We start from the raw sequence: 18,844 nt of genomic DNA on the forward strand, positions 1-18,844 counted from the left end.
AAAAATAGGAACCTACACATTGACACACTATAGGGATTTTTTTCTCCCTGGCAGGTTTACTAGAACGCCCTTCATACTGGAAGCTCCAACCACATTGTCCCAAGCCTTCCACCAGTTTTCAAGTGCACGAGTTAGAGTTCTTCAGAAACCCACCTACTATGTAAAAACAAAGTAAAAAGACACATAAATCTTTAACCTCCTTGACGTTTTTCTTATTAAAAGAAAGGTCCTTTAAGGGCAGGAGCTGAGAGTTCACCTTCATTGCCACAGCACCTGACTTTCAGAAGAAGGTTCCCAGCAAATGTCTATAGAATGAATACATGAGCAAGCAAACAAACTAAAGAACAAGTACACAAATTGAAGCTTGGGAAGTTAGATTAAAATGCACATTAGTTTTTAAAATTAACCTCAGTTCATTAAAGTCATAGTGCACATATTTTTAAAAACCAGGTAGATTTACAAGGCTTAATTTAAAAAAATTTAAAAAATAATAATAAAAAAAAGCAGTTAGCTCCCTTCCTGCTATCCCCACATTTGAACCTCCCAGACGTAACTACTACTTCCAAATATTGTATCTCTTCCTTTTGGTATGCATTTATCTTTCTTGAAATAGCATGAGTATCCTGATTCTTCCTGATCTTCTAGGTTCAGGAATGAAGGTTCAGGAGGATGAAGACCTAGCTCTCATTTACGTGGCTCATTACACACCCACACGTCCACACACACTCCTCCCCCTCTATCCAGTGTAGTAGTCATGTCGTAATTTAGTAGTATTATTACTCAAGTATAAAAAACATAGTGGTGTATTAGTTTCAGGAGTATAATGTAATGATTCAACAATTCTATGCGTAAGTCAGTATTCATCATAAGTGTATTTTATTTTTTTAAGAGATTTTATTTCTTTATTTGACACAGAGACAGAGGGAGAGAGCACAGGTAGGCAGAGCAGCAGGCAAAGGGAGAGGGAGAAGCAGACCCCCTCCTGAGCAGGGAGCCTGAGGTGGGGCTCGATCCCGGAACCCTAGGATCATGACCTGAGCTGAAGGCAGATGCTTAAACACCTGAGCCACCCACGCGCCCCATGATAAGTATATTCTTAATCCTTTTCCCCTATTTCACCCCCACCCCGACCATCAATTTGTTCTCTATAGTTAGAGTCTGAATTTTTGCCTCTTTTTTTTCTTTCTTCATTTGTTTTGTTGCTTAAATTTCACATATGAGTAAAATCTGGTATTTTTCCTTCTCTGACTTATTTTAGCACTATACCCTCTAGACCCATCCATGTTGTTGCAAATGGCAAGATTCTGTTCTTTTTTATGGGTGCATAAATATAAGAATGTATCTTACCTCTTCTTTATCCATTCATCTGTTGGTGGACACCTGGGCTGTTTCCGTATCTTGGCTGTTAATGAATAATGCTGCAATAACCATAGGGTCGCATATATCTTTGTGAATTAGTGTTTTGTTTTCTCTGGGTAAATAACCAGTAGTGGAATTACTGGGTTGTATGCTAGTTCAATTTTTAATTTTTTTGCAGCATCTCCATACTGTTTTCCACAGTAATCCTGTCAGTGTGCATTCCCACCAACAGTGCACAGTTTCCTCTTTCTCCACATCCTTGGCAACACTTGTTTCTCGTGTTTTTTATTCCAGCCATCTGACAGGTGTGAGGCGGTCTCTCATCGTGGCTCGGATTTGCACTTCCCTGATGCGGAGTGATGCTGAGCATCTTTTCATGTGCCTGTCGGCCATCCGGATGTCTTCTTTGGAAGAAAGTCCCTTTCTGTCTTCTCATTTTCTCTCTATTTTTTAATGGGATTATTTGGTTTTTTGGTTTTGAGTTGTATCAGTTCTTTATATATTTGGGATACTAACTCCTTACTGAATACATCATTTGCAAGTATCTTCTCCCATTCAATAGGTTGTCTTTTTACATTGTTGATGGTTTCCTTTGCTATGCAGAAGCTTTTTATTTTGACGTAGTCCCAATAGTTGAATTTTGCTTTTGTTTCCCTTGCCAGAGCAGACATATTTAGAAAAATGTTTCTATGGCTGATGTCAAAAAGATTATTATCTATGTGTTCTTCTAGGAATTTTATGGTTTTGGGTCTCATATTTAGGTCTTTAAGCGATTGACCATATATGCATGGATTTATTTCTGGACTCTCTATTCTGTTTCTTTGATCTATATGTCTATTTTTGTGCCAGTACCAAACATTTTTTTTAGAAGATTGATTTATTTTTGAGAGAGAGAGAGAGAGCAAGCACGTGTGGCGATAGGGGCAGAGGAAGGGAAAGAATCCCAAGCAGACTCCCCACTGAGCACAGAGTCCCATTTGGGGCTCAATCCCATGACCCTGAGATCATGACCTGAGCAGAAATCAAGAATTGGATGCCCAAATGCATGAGTCACCCAGGTGCCCCCCCAAACATTTTTTGATTACTACAACTTTGTTGTATATCTTGAAATCTGGAATTGTAATACCTCCAGTTTTATTCTTTTTCAAGATCACTTTGGCTACTTGGCATCTTTTATGGTTCCACACAAATTTTAGGATTATTTGTTCCAGTTCTGTGCAAAGTGTTATTGGTACTTTGATAGGGACTGGATTGAATCTGTAGATCATTTTGGGTAGTATGGGCATTTTAGCAATATTGCTTTCCCCAATCCATGAACATGGAATATCTTTCCATTTGTCTGGGTCATCTTCAATTTCTTCCATCAGTGTTTTATAGTTTTCAAAGTATAAGTCTTTTACCTCCTTGGTTAAGTTTATGTGATGTCATTATTTTTTATTTGATCACTGTGTGTTTATATTATTCTGATGATGAAATGCTCTCCATGGTTAAGCCATGTAGTATCTGATTGAATTTCCTTTCTTCTACATTTTTTTGTTTGTTTTCCTGGAATAACTAACTGTCTTTGGTTTTGCATGTATCTATCACTAAGTCATCCCCAAATACTCCAGCTTCTGTGTAAATCTCCTCTCAATAGTTTCCAGTTCCATCTTCTTGGTGTCATTTCCCCAGTACCTCTGTCCTCAGGCAGGCATCTGACTGGCTACCTACTAGCACAATGGTTACTATGCATGGAACAGCTAATGTCTTGAGATCTCTCGTCCCATCTTCCTGGGGGTTCCTTTCACCTCTCTGCTGGATCTGATTCCCTATTGTCATCGTCGTTGTTGTTGTTTGGATCCTATGTCTTTTGCTTTCTTGGCAACTCCCTTGTTTTGCTGGACCACATCCTGCAGTAGCTTCCTGAGAATGAAGGCACACAGGAGCTAAATTTTGAGAGCTTACAGGACTGAAAATATCTTAAGTCTACTTACACACCTGATCTGATGGTTTGTCTGGGCCTGTGATCATAGGTTGAAAACAAGCAGCCCTCCAAGACTCAACTTTTTGCATTTCTTTATCATCAGAAGGTAATGAGCACTGTACATTGCTACTTGGAAATCCAAGGCCATTCTCGTTCTTGATCCTTTGTCTGAGACCCGTTGTTCACCCTGGGAGTTTTCAGGATGATTTCCTTATTCCCCGTGTTCTAGAGTGTCTCAGGGTAGAAATTTGGTTTTCTCTTTCTCCATTGTGTTGCACGTGTACTAGGTCCTTCCAATCTAGGAATCTCTGTCCCTTTGTCCTGGGATTTTTTCTTGAATTATTTCTTTGATGATTTCTTTTCCTCTAATTCTGTTTTTGCTTTCTGAAACTCCTGTTTTTAGACACTGAATTTTCCAATAGGATTACTAGATTTTCCCCCTACATTCTATATTGATTTGTCTTTTTGTGTTATTTTTGGGGGAGATTTCCTTAACTCTATTTAGCCTCTTCTGTGCACATCTTATTTCTGCAGTAATATTTTAATTCCCCAAAACTCTCTTTTATCATCTAACTCTACCACCTTGTCCTTATCTTGCAGCTGCAATAACTTGGATCATTGAGAATGTCGATGATTGTTTTATTTTCTTCTGTTCTCTATATTGTCTCTTTCCTCATATCCTCCTCCTTTTATACTTTTATATGTTCTCAAGTCCACTGATGAGGTTTATCAACAAGGGAGACTTCCCTGTGATTTCTGACCTTCCCCAGCTCCAGGTCTTTTCCTGAGTCTGTCATATTCCCTAAAGTAGGGTCTCCCATACTCTGCTCTCAAGAGCTGATACTTGGCTGCCCAGATTCCCAGAGCCGAGGGTGGGAAGAAATTGGGGTGATAGCTTCTCATTCAGCCTTAGGCAATGGGTTCTTTCTCCTTTTGAGGATGGTGCCCCCTCGTATCCATTGGTGTAGAGAATCCCTTAGTTCCCCTGTTGCAGAGATTAAACCTCCAATCTTCTGCAGGGAGAAGAAGGGCATCAGGAAGGGTCTAACTGCTTTTGTCGAAGTCATCTTGGGCTGCCATAACAAAACACCTTGACAAGCAGAGGGGCTTATACAACAGAAATTTATTTGCTCCCAGTCCTGGAGGCTGGAAGTACGAGATCAGGGTGCCAGCAATGCTGGTTCCTGCAGGTGGGAGGGGGCGCTTCCTGGCTGCTGACAGTGGTCTTCTCATGGTGTCCTCGCATGACGGAGATGGAGAGGGCGGTGGGCAGAGAGAGATCTTCCTCTTTTTTTTTTTTTTTTTAAGATTTTATTTATTTATTTGACAGAGAGAAATCACAAGTAGGCAGAGAGGCAGGCAGAGAGAGAGGAGGATGCAGGCTCCCTGTTGAGCAGAAAGCCCGATGTGGGGCTTGAACCCAGGACCTGGGATCATGACCTGAGCCGAAGGCAGCGGCTTAACCCACTGAGCCACCCAGGCGCCCCGAGAGATCTTCCTCTTATAAAGCTTCCAATTCTACCAGATTAGGGCCCACCATTATGACCTCATTTGACCCTAATTACTTCCTAGAGCCCTATCTGCACACAGAGCCGCTCAGGTTAGGGCTTCAGGAATTCGAGGACACACAGTTCTGTCCGTATCAGCTTCCTAAGCATACTTTTGGCCAATCCTCTTGTGCCCCTCATTTCCATAGGTGCTGGTGCTGCCCATGCTTGACTCTTTGTGTGTGTGGGGGGCTCTGTGGTAGCAAATGGGGTGCTTCTTTGGTTGCCCCACCCTTACTGGACTCAGCTGCAGTTTGTTGGGGGTACATGAGCCCTGACATGTCTTGTCCTGGTCCCCAGCCTGTGGTTCCATGGATGGGCTCCCCTTCTGTCCTCTCTGCTGTGGGTGTGAAGAGCTTCAGCAGAACATGCTCAGTCTACTGTCTTTCCCTGGAAAGCTACTGTTAGATCTTCTTTCTGAGGACAATTATGCTGCCAATCAAGACCTGTTGAACAAATGAATATAACCTCACCTTTTTGGTGGCTTTACACCCATTTTATCCTTCTCACCCTCTCTTCTTCCCAGAAGATGTGCCCTCCCTCCTCCTGTCCAAGGACACTCTCCCGCATACTGTGTCCTCCAGAAGCCTGTCCCAGTAGCCACCTCCCGCGTTCCTGAATCATCACCAACTTCCCTTCCTCTGAGTCTTTCTTCCTCCCAACAACTCCGCTTGCTCTTCCCGTCCTGACAATGTCCTCGTCACCCATGCTGCCCCTGAGGTGGGTTTTCCTGCTCTTTTCCCCTCTTCCCTTGTGACTGCCTGATCCTAACCACCTCCAGCCCTCAGGCCTTGCCAGTGCTCAGCTGTCCAGCCTCTGTGTCCCCAGTGGCATCCTCACTGCCAGAGCCATGGCCTTTTGCAGGCACCCTTCTCCCTTCCTGACAACCCACTCTGCCCCCGACTTCTTGTCTCTTAGAAGACATCCTCCCTCCGTGTCCTCTGAATCAGCAACCTGGTCTGACCAGCCCATTTCCCACCCAGCTGGGAGGCCAGCACTCAGGCCTTCACCACCTCACTGGGAAATACGCTAGGCATCCACTAGCTTGTTTTCATGACCTCAGGGTCCCCTGGTCCAGTTGACATGCCCTGCCCCATCAGCCTTCTGGAAGCACAGCCTGTGTGGTGTTCAAGGGGCTTCCTACTGCCCATGGGCCAAGCCCAACCCCTTCGTAGGTAGGGGCTCCCAGACCCTCCCCAGTGGGGCCTCCAGTTTGACCTCCTCTCCCACACTTGACTTGAACAGAGCTGGATGGCTTACCATTTCCCAGACACACTGGGCATGCAAAGCCTCTTCCCTGGTTGGCTTTCTCTTGTCTTCCCACTGTCTTGTCTCCCAGGCCATCAAGACTGGAGCTCTGGGTCCATCCACCCCTGGCTCTTCTCCGTCTGCCCCAGCCACTGGGGGTACAGTAGTCCTCATGCCTTCACGTGTCCCAGGCCCAAGCAGCAAAGACTTTCTGCATGCGCCGATGGGTAAGGTGCATTTGGACCTGAGGGCTGCACCCTCCAGGATGTCCGAGGCCCTACCCTGTCTTGGAGTTCTTCCTTCCCGTGGGCAGCGGGCATCAGCTTTTTCTCCTGAGTGAAATCTCCCCTTCCTTCCCCCTGGCTCTTACCTCATCCTCAGCGGCGGAGGGAATAGTCGAAGCACAACAGGGAGGGTCTGGGCCTGATCAGACCAGATTTTAATCTTGTCTTCACCACTCACCAGCCCCATGACCTCAGGCCAGGCACCTGCCTCTCTGCTCACAGGGAAGTTTCCCTATGTGTAAAATTTTTTGTTTGTTTGTTTAAGTTTTCATTTATTTATTTTGTAGAGAGAGCTAAAGAGAGCAGGGGTGGGGGAGTGGGGGAAGAGCAGAGGGAGAGGGACAAGCAGACTGCACGCTGGGCACAGAGCCTGTTGTGGGGCTCGACCCCATTACCCTGAGATTGTGACCTGAGCCTAAATCAAGAGTCAGACACTGCACCACCTGAGTGCCCCCCATGTAAGAAACTGAGGCAGTACTCCCTACCCCACAGGCTTGTAGCTTGGGCTGGAGCTGATTCACGGAGGGCAACTTGGGCGTATCCCCGACGGGCTCCTGTGTGCCTTGGTCTCCTCCTGTGTGTTTGCTGTGTTCCCATGCATATGCTCCCTCCTGGACCCTGAGACCCCCAGGGGGTGTGCTGGCGCCTTATTCCCCTTTGTGTCCTCTCTTCCCGGCAAACAGTAGTCCCTCAGTGTGTGCAGGGGAGTGAACCAATGGTCAGCGCCCTGTTTGTGATGAAGCGTGCAGTGAACAAGCCATGATTAAGAGGGGAGCTGCACTGCCTTACTAGTGATCCCTCGTCAGAAGACCCTTTAACCCTTTGTCTTCTTCAGTGGGATAGCTGGAGTTGGAAGTCCAGAGGCAAATATTTTAGCAAGTCTCCAGGACTCTTAGTTAATTACAAATGAGTACCGTGTGGCTAGCCCGCAGAGATGTGAAAGCCCCTGCTGCGGGTGGTGGGAAGGAACCAGTCAAGCCTCAGAAACAGGTCTATTTACTTGGCGTTCCAGATAAATATTCAGATTTCTGGCAACTTTCTTTCTTGCAACTTTGATGCCATGAGGCAGTTTAAGGTAGAACGTTCAATACACCTGTGTGAATCTCAGTAATTTTAAAACATACGATACGGATAGATTCTAAGTCTTTCCACGCTAGCTGGGATTACCGTATAACTTGTCATCCAAACCAGAATATCCCAGAGTCCCAGGGGGACTGCTGCTGATCACCCCGGGCACGGGCCCAAGTCCAGCTGCCCCGCACTCCGGGATGAACAGCTGACCTAACCCTGGTGTCTCTAACTGTGGTTAGTCGGTGGGATGCCAAGGACTGCCATGAAACCTCGCGGGTAACACAATGGAGAACACGAACTCAGATTCCCGAAAATGACGTCGTGCAGTGGAGCCGGTGCAACGGACATTTTGTTCGCAATCGGCGGCAACACCCGTATGACTCTTAGGAAGCCCAGACAATCACAACGCCGAGTCTCCTCAACGAAACAAAATTTTAAAAGGGGGAAAATGGAATATGACTTGTAAACTTCCGCTTCATTTCAGAAACTCCCAGATTCGTAAATTATTTTGATGGAGGCAAATCCTCAAGAACACTTTTGAGTGAATGACCCAAGAGGAACAAAGCCATGAGTGTCTCAGATCATGAGGAGTTTTCGTGTCCATCCGGACTACGAGCACATTAATTTGGAAGGCTCAGATGTTCCCGGTTCCGCGGTGCCACCGTAGGGTAATGAGGCCGGAGAGGCCCTGCATTCGGCTGTGTGTGCGGCTTCTGCACCCACGTATCTCGCCCGCCCCAGCCCGGCCGGGACAGGTGCCGCACAGGTAGTCAGGTTCCCCGCACTGCAGCTGACTCACCTTTGTGAGATGGGCTTTGGATCTGCCTCCAAACGTGAGGACGAGGCTCCCAGGGGCGAAGCCAGGGCAAGCGCTACGGAGGCTCCATGCCGGCTGCTGGGGGGCTGGCGAATGATCACAAAGGACAGTGAGAGGAACAGGGGCCACGACCTGCATATCCTGGACTTCACTTTCTGGGTTTCTTTCTCTCCCATCGGGAGAACAGTTGTAAAACTGGAAAGAGTAGAAGAAACACCCCTGGAGACATTGTCAAGAGCCCAAAGGCAGGTGAGAAATGACAGAGGCTCCTTAGTGACGGCCAATAGGTCGACAAACCATCTCGAACCTCACCAGACGGGCGTTGCAGAAAACCGGGAAGGGAAAAATGTCATAATTTCCCCCAAAGCAGAAAAAGTTGGATTCTGGAAAATACGGATGACAAATTTGATATTAATATTGGTTCTGAGCAAAATTTTAACAGATCTTTGAGGAGCTAGTGTGTATGACTTGGAAGGAAAGGCCGTCCCCAAGAGCCAAACCAACTTTTGTTCTCTGTTTTTCACGGGGTTACCAGACTGGATTTACAAAGCACTGGTAAAGATCCTTCACCAAACACTGCACGACAGAGAAAAATGGGCTGGGTGAACAGTTGAGGAATTCCTTTTTTTTTTTTTTTTTAAGATTTTATTTATTTATTTGACAGACAAGAGATCACAAGTAGGCAGAGAGGCAGGCAGGGGTTGGGGGGGGAAGCGGCTCCCCGCCGAGCAGAGAGCCCGATGCAGGGCAGGGCTCATTCCCAGGATGCTGAGATCATGACTCTAGCCGAAGGCAGAGGCTTAACCCACTGAACCACCCAGGTGCCCCACAGTTGGGAATTTCATGTTGAGCTGGAAAACATGTTTAAGGTACAGATAAATAGATTCCTGGAGATGCGGACTGCAGAGCTTCTCCCCCTCCTGCGGGGGGATGACTTTGTCAATTATCAGTAAAGGGTTTGGTACCGCACACTTCCTGTCGCCAGCATGCTGATGCGTTAGATGCCAGAGTTCAGAATTTAAAGATTTGGGTTGGCTAAGAGGATGGGTTGACACCAACAACATGACATTTGACGAGGGTAAAGATAAATTGTCTTTAGATTTTTTTTTTTTTAATGGATTAGCTCAATACAGGATGGAGAAGACGCAACAGCAGCTCATTTGGAAAGACTGATGGGTTTATCACTGGCCAGAAGTTCAACAGGAACCAACAGTATATATCCTGATTGCTCAAAGAGAAAAAAAAATCAATATGGACTTCGGTCGCATTAACAGAATCATGACATCCAGGTTGTTAAAGGGAAAGGTCACACAGGTCTGTCCTCTGAGGTTATTGTGTTCAGCTCTGGGTGCCAGGATTCAGGAGAAAAGAGCCCCCTTGAGAAACGTGGGCATCTCTTCAGACAAGGGGTTGAGAAAGTACGTCACGGGATGGCCAGGGAGGACGTGGAGGGCTTCAGCCTGGAAAGCAGGAACGCTCTCTTCAAAGTCTTCAAAGCATTTGAAAGCCCATTGCGTGTCATGAGCAACTGAATTTGTCTAGCAGGTTCAATCATTCATTTCATTCATTCCTCAGCGTGTACTCAGTGCCAGCCATGCCCAGCATGAGGGATGTTTGGGGCATCTAATCTCCTGGGATGGATGGACACACACAGGCACACACACACACACACACACACACACACACACACACACACACAAGTTCCTACAAGGCAAGGCCACTTAACATAAGGGATGGAGTAAAATACCAGCAGATGTTGGAAGTGCAGCGGACAGGATCGCGTGGCTTCAGTGGTGGCGGGCGGGGAAGGCAGGCACTCAGGGCTGGGGCATGGGCAGAGGTCCAGAGCTTTCAAGTGCATGGCATGACTGAGAGTCATGAACGGGAGCTGCCGATAGCGTGGTGCGGCAGGAGCGTGTCAGATGCCAAAGACAGCATTTGCCGCGGGAACTCAGACACACTTGAGTTCTGCGCCAAGATATTTGCACTTAATGGGGTAGGCAACAGAGAATGAAATGCCCTCATTAACCCCTGTCTGGGCAGGCTAACCCTGGAGTCACAAAACAGAGCCGGGAAAACAGGACACTGGCTGTGACCGCAGCGTCTCGGAACAGACAGGCTGCACCAGGACACGGGAGACAAGATCGACCAGACAAAAGTGGGATCGCTGAAGGATGCTTTGGGGAAGGTGATTTGGGATAGAAATAACCAGCCATCTTTTCCATAATTCAAGCTTTTCAGTTTTGAAATGGCCAAGGGAGCATTTGTCAGGGACGTTGTAGGGGAATACAGTGGTATTGGCAGGCAGGTGGGAGCGTTTAATGTTCTTTTCTGAGGCTAGGCATCTCTGATGACCTCTTGTTTGATGCAGGGACGATCTTATCATAGGAAGCGTATTTTGTATTCCAATATCAGTAATGAATTTCTGGATCTATGGTATAGCTAATTCTGGACATTGGGATTCTATATTGACTCTGTTAGTTTGCCAGGGGGGTAGTAACCAAGTTCTACATGCTGGGGGAGGGCTGAAGCAGCAGAAATTGACTGTCTCTTTGTTGTGAAGGCTGGGAGTCCAAAATCAAGGTGAAGGCTTGGTTGCCTCCTTCTGAGAGCCACGAGGGAATGATCTGTCCCAGGTATCTCTGCTTGGTTTGTTGACGACTGCCTTTTACCTGTGTCATCATGTGGTCTTCCTTTTGTGTGTGTCTGTGTCCTAATCCCTTTTTCATCTGTGGACATCAGTCCCCTTGGATGAGGACGCAACCTAATGACCTCATTTTAACTTCATTACCTCTATAAATACCCTGCCTCCAAAGAAAGCCACATTCCAAGGGCTAGAGGTTAGTGCTTCAGCAAATGAATTTGGACCGACACTGTTTAACCCATAACATTAACCTAAGGGCAGCTTTCCTTGGATCTTAGAATTTAATCAGAACCACCATGTGAGCAGGCCATTCTTCCTGCTGGGTGACCCTTGCGGTTCCTCAGCTGGTCCTGGGTTCTGACCTGGTTGAGCAGCTTCCCCTGCTCTGATTCCCTCTCCTACCCTCCGTCCGGTAGTCACGCTCTCTGGAATAATCTGAAATTCTTCTTTCTTCTGCTTCTGTTTCCTAGCACTTATCACAATTCGTTATTATCTGCCTGTCTCCTTGACTTCGTGTCCTATAGGGAGAAACACATTTTACACAACGACCCAGTACACATTCCAAGTAAAAACCAATGTTTCGAGTAAAAACTCTTATTCTTAGTGAGTTCAATGTATTCTGATATTTCTTATTCCATTTCTTTTTCATCGGTTTTGAAATATGCATAAAATTTGCCATTTTAACTTGTAAGGGCACAGTTCAGTACAATAACCCTGCTGTGTAATGAGCACCCCCCTCCATCTCCAGAACTTTCTCATCATTCCAAACTGAAACTCTGCCCTGTTGAACACTCACTTCCTTCCCATTCCCCTCAGCCCCTCGCACCCACCATTCTACTTCTATCTCTATGAACTTGACTCCTCTAGGGACCTCGTGTAAATGTAATCACTTAGTATATGTCTCTTTGTGACTGGCTTCTTTCCTTTAACATAAGGTCCTCAAGGTTCATCTACATTGTAGCAGGTGTCAAAGTGTCCTTTCTTTATATCTTATTTATTTTCAAAAAGAATTTATTTATTTACTTATTTGAGAGCACGCACACGAGTGGGGGGACAGGCAGAGGGAGAGAATAGCAAGCAGACTCCGAACTGAGCCAGATGTAGGGCTTGATCTCATGACCCTGAACCAAAATCGAGAAGTCAAGAGTTGGACACTCGAGCGACTTAGCCACCCAGCCACTTTCAATTCCTTTGGGTGCAGACTCAGAAGTAGACTTCCTACTTCATTCTTTAAAGTGCACATATGATGGACGCCTGGGTGGCTCAGTGGGTTAAGCCGCTGCCTTCGACTCAGGTCATGATCCCAGGGTCCTGGGATCGAGTCCCCCATCAGGCTCCTTGCTCGGCAGGGAGCCTGCTTCTCTTGCTGTGTCTGCCTGCCTCTCTGCCTGCTTGTGTGTGCTCGCTTGCTCTCTCTCTCTCTCTCTGGCAAATAAATAAAATCTTAAAAAAAAAAAAAAAGTGCACATATGACTCTTTACATCGACTACACACGGCCACCTGCAGTCTAGAAAGTACTGTGTTCTGTGGCTGTATTCCCAGCCCCAAGCATGGTGCCCGGAACTGTACCAACTATTTCTGGAGAAATGTTGAATTAAACAATAGGTACACAAGCTACATTTCTGGGTAATTTAAAAAATTACTTCTCCACGAATAGAAGCTACAAAGCTCCTATTTTCCTTTCTCTTTTTTCACATACTGTACAATATGCTGCTATTAATGCCACTGAGTGCTGTGGTTAAGTTGTCCTGGAGAGGGTAAGTCACTTATCACAATGACTACAGTTCTTGGTCTTGGGCCATAAATGATCTCAAAGTGACATGGAATAACAATCTGTTAAAATGTTTGGGCACAAAAATCACACATCATTAATTAAGCGTTCAGAGATTTTTTTTTTTTTTTTTGACATTCCCCATGGATCTTTTTCAATGCTGTGTAGATTATACCTAATTGACTTAATATGCATATCCTTGTAATTATACTAAATTTTGCTTTTTTTTTTTTAGAGTGAGCTTTTGCCATTGTGGGAAAAATATAGCCGTTAAGTATTCTCGGTTAAGAGTGTAATAATGATCTTTATCATCTGAAAAGCAAGTGGACTGAGTTCTTCACTGTTGTTTGTAATTTTGCTCTAGCAGAAGTAAGATCTTCTACGAAAATCTCGAGCTCAATTTCTCTCCTGCCCTGCTTCTGAATTTTCTTTGTTCTTAACTCGTCTTAGCTGTCATCCAGTAGCATTCCTTGAATACGATAAATCAAGAATATTAACATTCTTAAGAAGAGCCATGTTTTAATCATTTATTCATAATTATCTTTTCCTTTCCAATGTGAAGAATACTGCAGTCAGCTTTCATGTCAATTATCTGCTGTATTCTAATGCACAAAACTGCAAAGTGGAGTGGAGGGGATATTAGGACTGAGTTTGAAGCGGGGAGGGTGGGAAGTGAGAAGACAGACCAGAGCAAAGATCAAAGTGCACCTGTGTTCAGCCTTGTGCTTCGAAAGCCCCTTCTCTATAGCACCTGCCTGACTTTATTATTTAATATTTATTTATTTGATAGAGAGAGACACAACAAGAGAGTCAACACAAGCAGGGGGAGTGGGAGAGGGAGAAGCAGGCTTCCCATTGAGCAGGGAGCCTGATGTTGGGCTCCCTCCCTGGACCCTGGGGTCATGACCTGAGTCAAGGGCATAAAGACTGAGCCACCCAGGTGCCCCCTACCTCTTGCTTCAGAGACGTGGAGGTTTCACCTGTGCTGGGCGGTGGCAGGGGTGGCTTTATGTGACCCTTCTGCCTCCCCAGCCCTCTGGAGTTGGCCCGAATTTCCTTTCCCTGCCAAAGTTCTCAAATGTGCACCCACGTGTGCTCTCTGTTTGATGACCAGCAGCCTGGCTCCCCTCCCCACAGCTCACCAAGATGCTCCAGGCCACCCGGCAAGCTCTCTGCTACCGGATAGAAGGGCCCTTGCCCAGCCCTGTCCTCCTTGACCTGTCCTGCAGAGAGTACTGTGAAAATGCCCACCCCTCTGCTACTTTCTGTGCTCCTAGTTTAATGAGACAATATCTTATGCGAGTTTCCTGCCTCTCTTTCCAACTCCTTCGGAATTTCTCTCTTCCCATCCCAAGGCTCTGGCCAGCTTTGGCTGACTTACCATCTTCACCTTTAGAAAGGTTTTTGTTGTTTTTTTTTTAAACAATTTCTACCCAAATCCCATTCTTTCATTGGGACGCCCTTTACACTCTCCAAATTGCTTGGATCATTTCTAGTGGGAAGCTTGCTGTCTTCAATCGGTTTTCCTGCCTCTCCAGCTGTCTGTCCTATAGGAAGTTCCCTCTGGCGCATCCCTCTGACTGTGGAGGCGCTCAGGCCTCGTCCGGCCCTGGGCCTCCCCAGCTCCCGGCCCTGGCCCCCGCTGTCCTGTCCACACACACAGACTCATCTCTCTAATGCAGCTCCCGCAGCCGCTTGCTCTCACCTCCCTCCTCTGTCTGCCACCCGCTGCCTTCAGGTCCTCTGTGGGCGGGGGCCTATCCTACCTGGCTCGCCCCCACCAGCGCAATCTCATTTCCCACTTGTCTGCAATACAAGCTTTCCGTTCCTCTCAGAGCAGCCCTTTGGCTTGTCAGCAGACCCAGGATCACGAATGCTGGCCTTCCCACTGTCCTTCAGCTCTGAGCCACACTCCAACCCACCCCTGCAGCCCTTCATGGTCCTACACGAACTTTCCTCGTCAACAATCCCTCTTGTCCTCTGTGCCTGGTCTCCCTGACCAGGTCAGGGAGAAGGTCTTCAACCTCCCTTCCGCCCACAGCTTGCACTGCCAGTGGTGGCTAACCCCCATGCCAAACATGCCACTTGCAGTGACCGAGCCCCGGCTGAGCCCGGTGAGGCCCGCTCGCGTTCCTGATGGTAACTTTTTACTTACGTCACCTATGGGGTGTTCAGGCCCTACCGGCGAATACCTACGACTTGAAACCATTCAGGCATGTAGGTGAATTAGAACATGTAAGCGAATCACTGTGGTGAAGAGGCGGAAGGGAATTGTCACCGTCGTGGAGCAAGAAGCACGGATGCTGGCAGTGTTTTCTGCACCCTCCCGGCCCGAGGGTCACTGGCGCACGTGTTTTTCTCCCCACTTCCCAGCGCCCGGACTTCAGGCAGAGCGTGGTGGAGCTCCGGGCATTAATGCAGTGCGTGTGTGTGCGTGTGCGCGCGCGTGTGTGCGTGTGCGCGCGCGTGTGTGCGTGTGCGCGTGCTGGGAAAGTTACAGAAGGCTGGTCCGGGGTCTTCCCCGCTCCGGAATTTCGTCGGAACTCTGTCGTCCCGAGACAGTGCACGGGCCCTCCGCGGCTCCCGGAGCCGGTTAACAAGTGTGTAATGTGACAAATCTGTGCCGCGGGGGCCGATCAGAGGGGAAGGAGCGGAGCAGATGTCGTGGCTCCTGCCCAGGCCGCCCAGACTCTGTGGCCCGCGGCGGCTGAGCCTCGGCCCTCCCCGCCCGAGAGCAGAGCGCCGAGCGGAGCCCGCGCCCAGGGCCACCCCTCCCTCGGGGCCGGGCGCGCCGCGGCGGGGGGCCTGTGGGGAGAGGGGCGCGCCGCGGCGGGGGACGTGGTCGGGAGTGGAGCGGCTCCCGGCGCGAATCGCGGCCCATGTTTGGTCCTGGAGCCGAAGGCGAGCGCGGGGACGGGGCCTCCGGGGAGCGCGGGCCTCGGCGCCGGCAGGGGAGGGCTCCCCGGCCGGGGCGGCGCCCCGCTCCCTCCGCGCCCGCCCCGCCTCTCCCTTTGTCACCGCGGCCCCCGCGGCCCGCCCTCCCGGGGGCGCCCCGGCCGTGCGAGGAGGCTGGGCCCGGCGGCGACGCCCCCGCAGGCCCCCCGCGCGCCTGGACCCCGGCGGGTCAGCAGCGTCCCCAGCTCCCGGCCCCCGGCCCCGCCCCGCCGCCCCGCCGAGGCCGCCCCCTGGCGCAGTGCGGGCAGCGCCGGCGTCAGGCCCGCGCGGCGGCCGCGGCTGTGGCGGCGGCGGCGGCGGGCCCGGGGTTGCCATGGTAACCGGCCGCGGCCGCCGCCACAGCAGGGCCGGCCCCAGCGCCAGCGCCGGCCGCGGCTCGGCTCGGCTCAGTGTGGGAGTGAGCGGCGGCGGCGCGGCCGGGCCGGGGGAGCGGGCGCGGCCCGGCGGCCTCAGCATGGAGGACGGCTTCTCGAGCTACAGCAGCCTGTACGACACGTCCTCGCTGCTCCAGTTCTGCAACGGTGAGGGGCGGCGGCCGCGGGGGCGCGGGGCGCGGGGCGGGGGGCGGCGGGCCGGGCCGCGGGGCGAGGCCGGGGCGGGAGGCCGCGCAAAGTTGCGGCGGAGGCGCGCGGTTCCCGCCGCCGCGGGCGCATTGTGCAGGCCCGCGGGCCGCGCCTGGGCTCGCCCCCGCCGCCCGCGCCCCGCGCCTGCCGGCCCCGCGTCCGCGCCCGGCCCGCCGGGGACCCGCGGAGCCAGCGCACGGGGCCGGGCGGCGCGTGGGGAGGCCGGGCCGCCGCGGGCGCGGGGACGTGCTGCTCTTGGCTGCCGGACTCGGGTCCGCCCGCGAGGCTCCGCGGGAAGAGCTCGGGGAAGAAATCCCCGGGAAGCAGGACCTCCTTGGAGACCGGCGCCGGGTAGGGGGCGGCTGGACCCTCGCGAGCCGTTCGGGCTCCTTTGGTGCAACCGCCCCGGTGCAGCGCAGCGCGCGGGCGGAGTGAACCTGGCTGGAAAGTGCTCGCACTGTTTTGTTGACGGGATGCTAGATTTTGTTGCCTTTTTTTTTTTTTTTTTTTTTTTAAACAGGAAGGAAACAGTCTTAACTGGCAATGTGGCATCTTTTACAAAATGTAAAATCCTACGTGCTTGAAAGATTTTAGTCTCCCTGGCGGGGTGGAAAAAGATTTTCACATCATGCAGCATATTTTAGGAGAACACGATGTATGATAATTCATGATCAAAAGTTAACCAGTTTTTTTTTCCTACGTTGGATTTACTGCTTGATCAGAGGGTCCCAAAAGTTTGTTAAAGGAGAAACAATGTGTATTTTATAGAATTCTCCTGTAGTGCGATCGGAATAATTTGGAATTCTAGGTGCATTGACGACTTGAGCAATTTATTTTGCAATCTGATTGTGATTTAGGGGAACTTTTCCAGCTCTTTGACACCTGTTTGCAAATAGGAGGTATTTGCTGGAGCCCTAAAGATGACGGAGTGTGTGGATTTTTCCCTGCATGATGATGTTTTAACCTCGGGTGGAATTGATCGTTGTCTTTTTCATGGAAGAATTTTTCTGATAGTTTCAGCAGTGATTAATTTTCATGTTAATCACATGCAGGCCTTCATTAACTTAGTAATGCTCTCTTCAGTGGAATTAAAGGAAGTTTTGACTCTCCAGATGTACCAGCAGTTTCCCAGAGCAGAGCCCCTGTGTTTTTGGTGGTCTGAAGATGTTGAGGCACACAGAATGTATTTGGTTCTCCATGGGCCACTGGAATCCCTTACAGTTTAGAGTCATGGGAGCATTTGGTTCTCCCGTACGCTGAATAGAGTTCCAATTAAATTTTGAATGGTTTCCTTAAATGACCTACAATCCATCCTATCTGAATTACTATTTTTGGTGTAAAGGCAGTACAGCCTCTGAAGTGTTTATGAGAGAATTCCCCTTATGTTAGTTGTAAAAGGCATGTGGCTGAAAAATTATATTAAATGAATTTCAGGCATGAAGGATTTTTAAAAATTAATATGTGGCATATATGTTGACAGTTTGATTTAGGTTATGGAAATGAGCCTAGGTATTTTTATTTGAGCAGTTGTTAGGGGGCCTGGTTATTTCATTCCTAAATAGCACTTCATTCCTCAAGTTGACCTACACATCTGTTCATGAGTGTTTTGGTTTTCTGCCTTTTCTTGTTAATTGCTAGTTTAGAGATACTGGTAGTGTAGCTTCCTGCTAATGATGCCTAGAAGAAGGTAACGGTCAGCTCTTCTATATTGTGTGGGTAACAGTTTAAGAAAAATCACTTTAAAATAGCTAGACTCAAACCGTAAGATCACTTCCAAACACAGTTGAATGAATCATAGCTGTTGAATTTCTTTTCTCAGAAAGTTCTCAGCTCTGTTTTTATTATGTTTTGGTTACCATATGAATACACTTTACAGCAAGAGTAGTTTATGGGACAGAATGGGCGTTAACTAATGATGTTGCAAGCAACAGATGTTTTCATGTGAAATTATTCATTTCAAGAGGCTTCCATTAAGGAAAAGTATAAATGAGTACAATTTAGCTAATTACTATGATGATTCCATTAAGGCAGCGGATCAAGGAAACACCAGTTCACCAAGAATGAAATTAAACATGTGGGTATTTCATTAGCTGCACTGAGAAAAAAATTTTTTCTTTTTAAATTAGAGATTTACATGACAATGGCCCAGACCACAACAGCGTAATATGTGAACTCCTCCATTTTCATATGTTGATGAAGCCTCCTGCTTCCGATAATGGATAATGACAGCGGCTAAGAAGCCGTAGTTCTAGATCAGCTTCAGCAATTACAACCCAGGCTTATTAGCTGGATGACTGTCCCAGCGTCCTCCTGGGGAGATAAAGATGGAAGCGAATATCCGAAAGAGAAGGAAAACTTTGCTCAAATGAATGCACTTCTTGTCTTCCTCTCATCCTTTTTTCCCTTGCTCTGTCTCCTATCTAATTTGCAGCAGATCCTCAGTGTAAAGTCAGGGGGTGTCTAGTCTTCCCCCAAAGACTGGTCACTCTCATCTTTCAGATACTGGCGCCCTCGTTTCAGGAAAAAACTCACGCAGCAGTTTTTTCTCCAAAGTATTTAGAACTCTGGTCAAAGAGCGAGAAACCACGAACTTCTTTTATTGCTCCAAGAAAAACCACCGTT

General features: G+C 48.5%; 1 protein-coding gene across 2 annotated transcripts in view; it reads left to right on the forward strand.

The window, feature by feature from the left end:
- LOC111148526 (echinoderm microtubule associated protein like 1) overlaps positions 1–18,844 on the forward strand; it is a 177,947-nt gene that overhangs the window by 34,221 nt on the left and 124,882 nt on the right. The window contains exon 1 of one of the 2 annotated variants that reach the window (XM_022505152.1): positions 16,114–16,180. The exons of the other annotated variant lie outside the window; for it this stretch is intronic. Coding sequence (XP_022360860.1) covers positions 16,114–16,180 — 67 coding nt within the window. Of the gene's footprint in view, positions 1–16,113; positions 16,181–18,844 lie in introns of those variants that run through there. 2 annotated transcript variants of the gene reach the window in all.

This window comes from Enhydra lutris, unplaced genomic scaffold (assembly GCF_002288905.1).
Source record: "Enhydra lutris kenyoni isolate GAN:26980312 unplaced genomic scaffold, ASM228890v2 scaffoldscaffold20, whole genome shotgun sequence".
Taxonomy (NCBI): domain Eukaryota; kingdom Metazoa; phylum Chordata; class Mammalia; order Carnivora; family Mustelidae; genus Enhydra; species Enhydra lutris.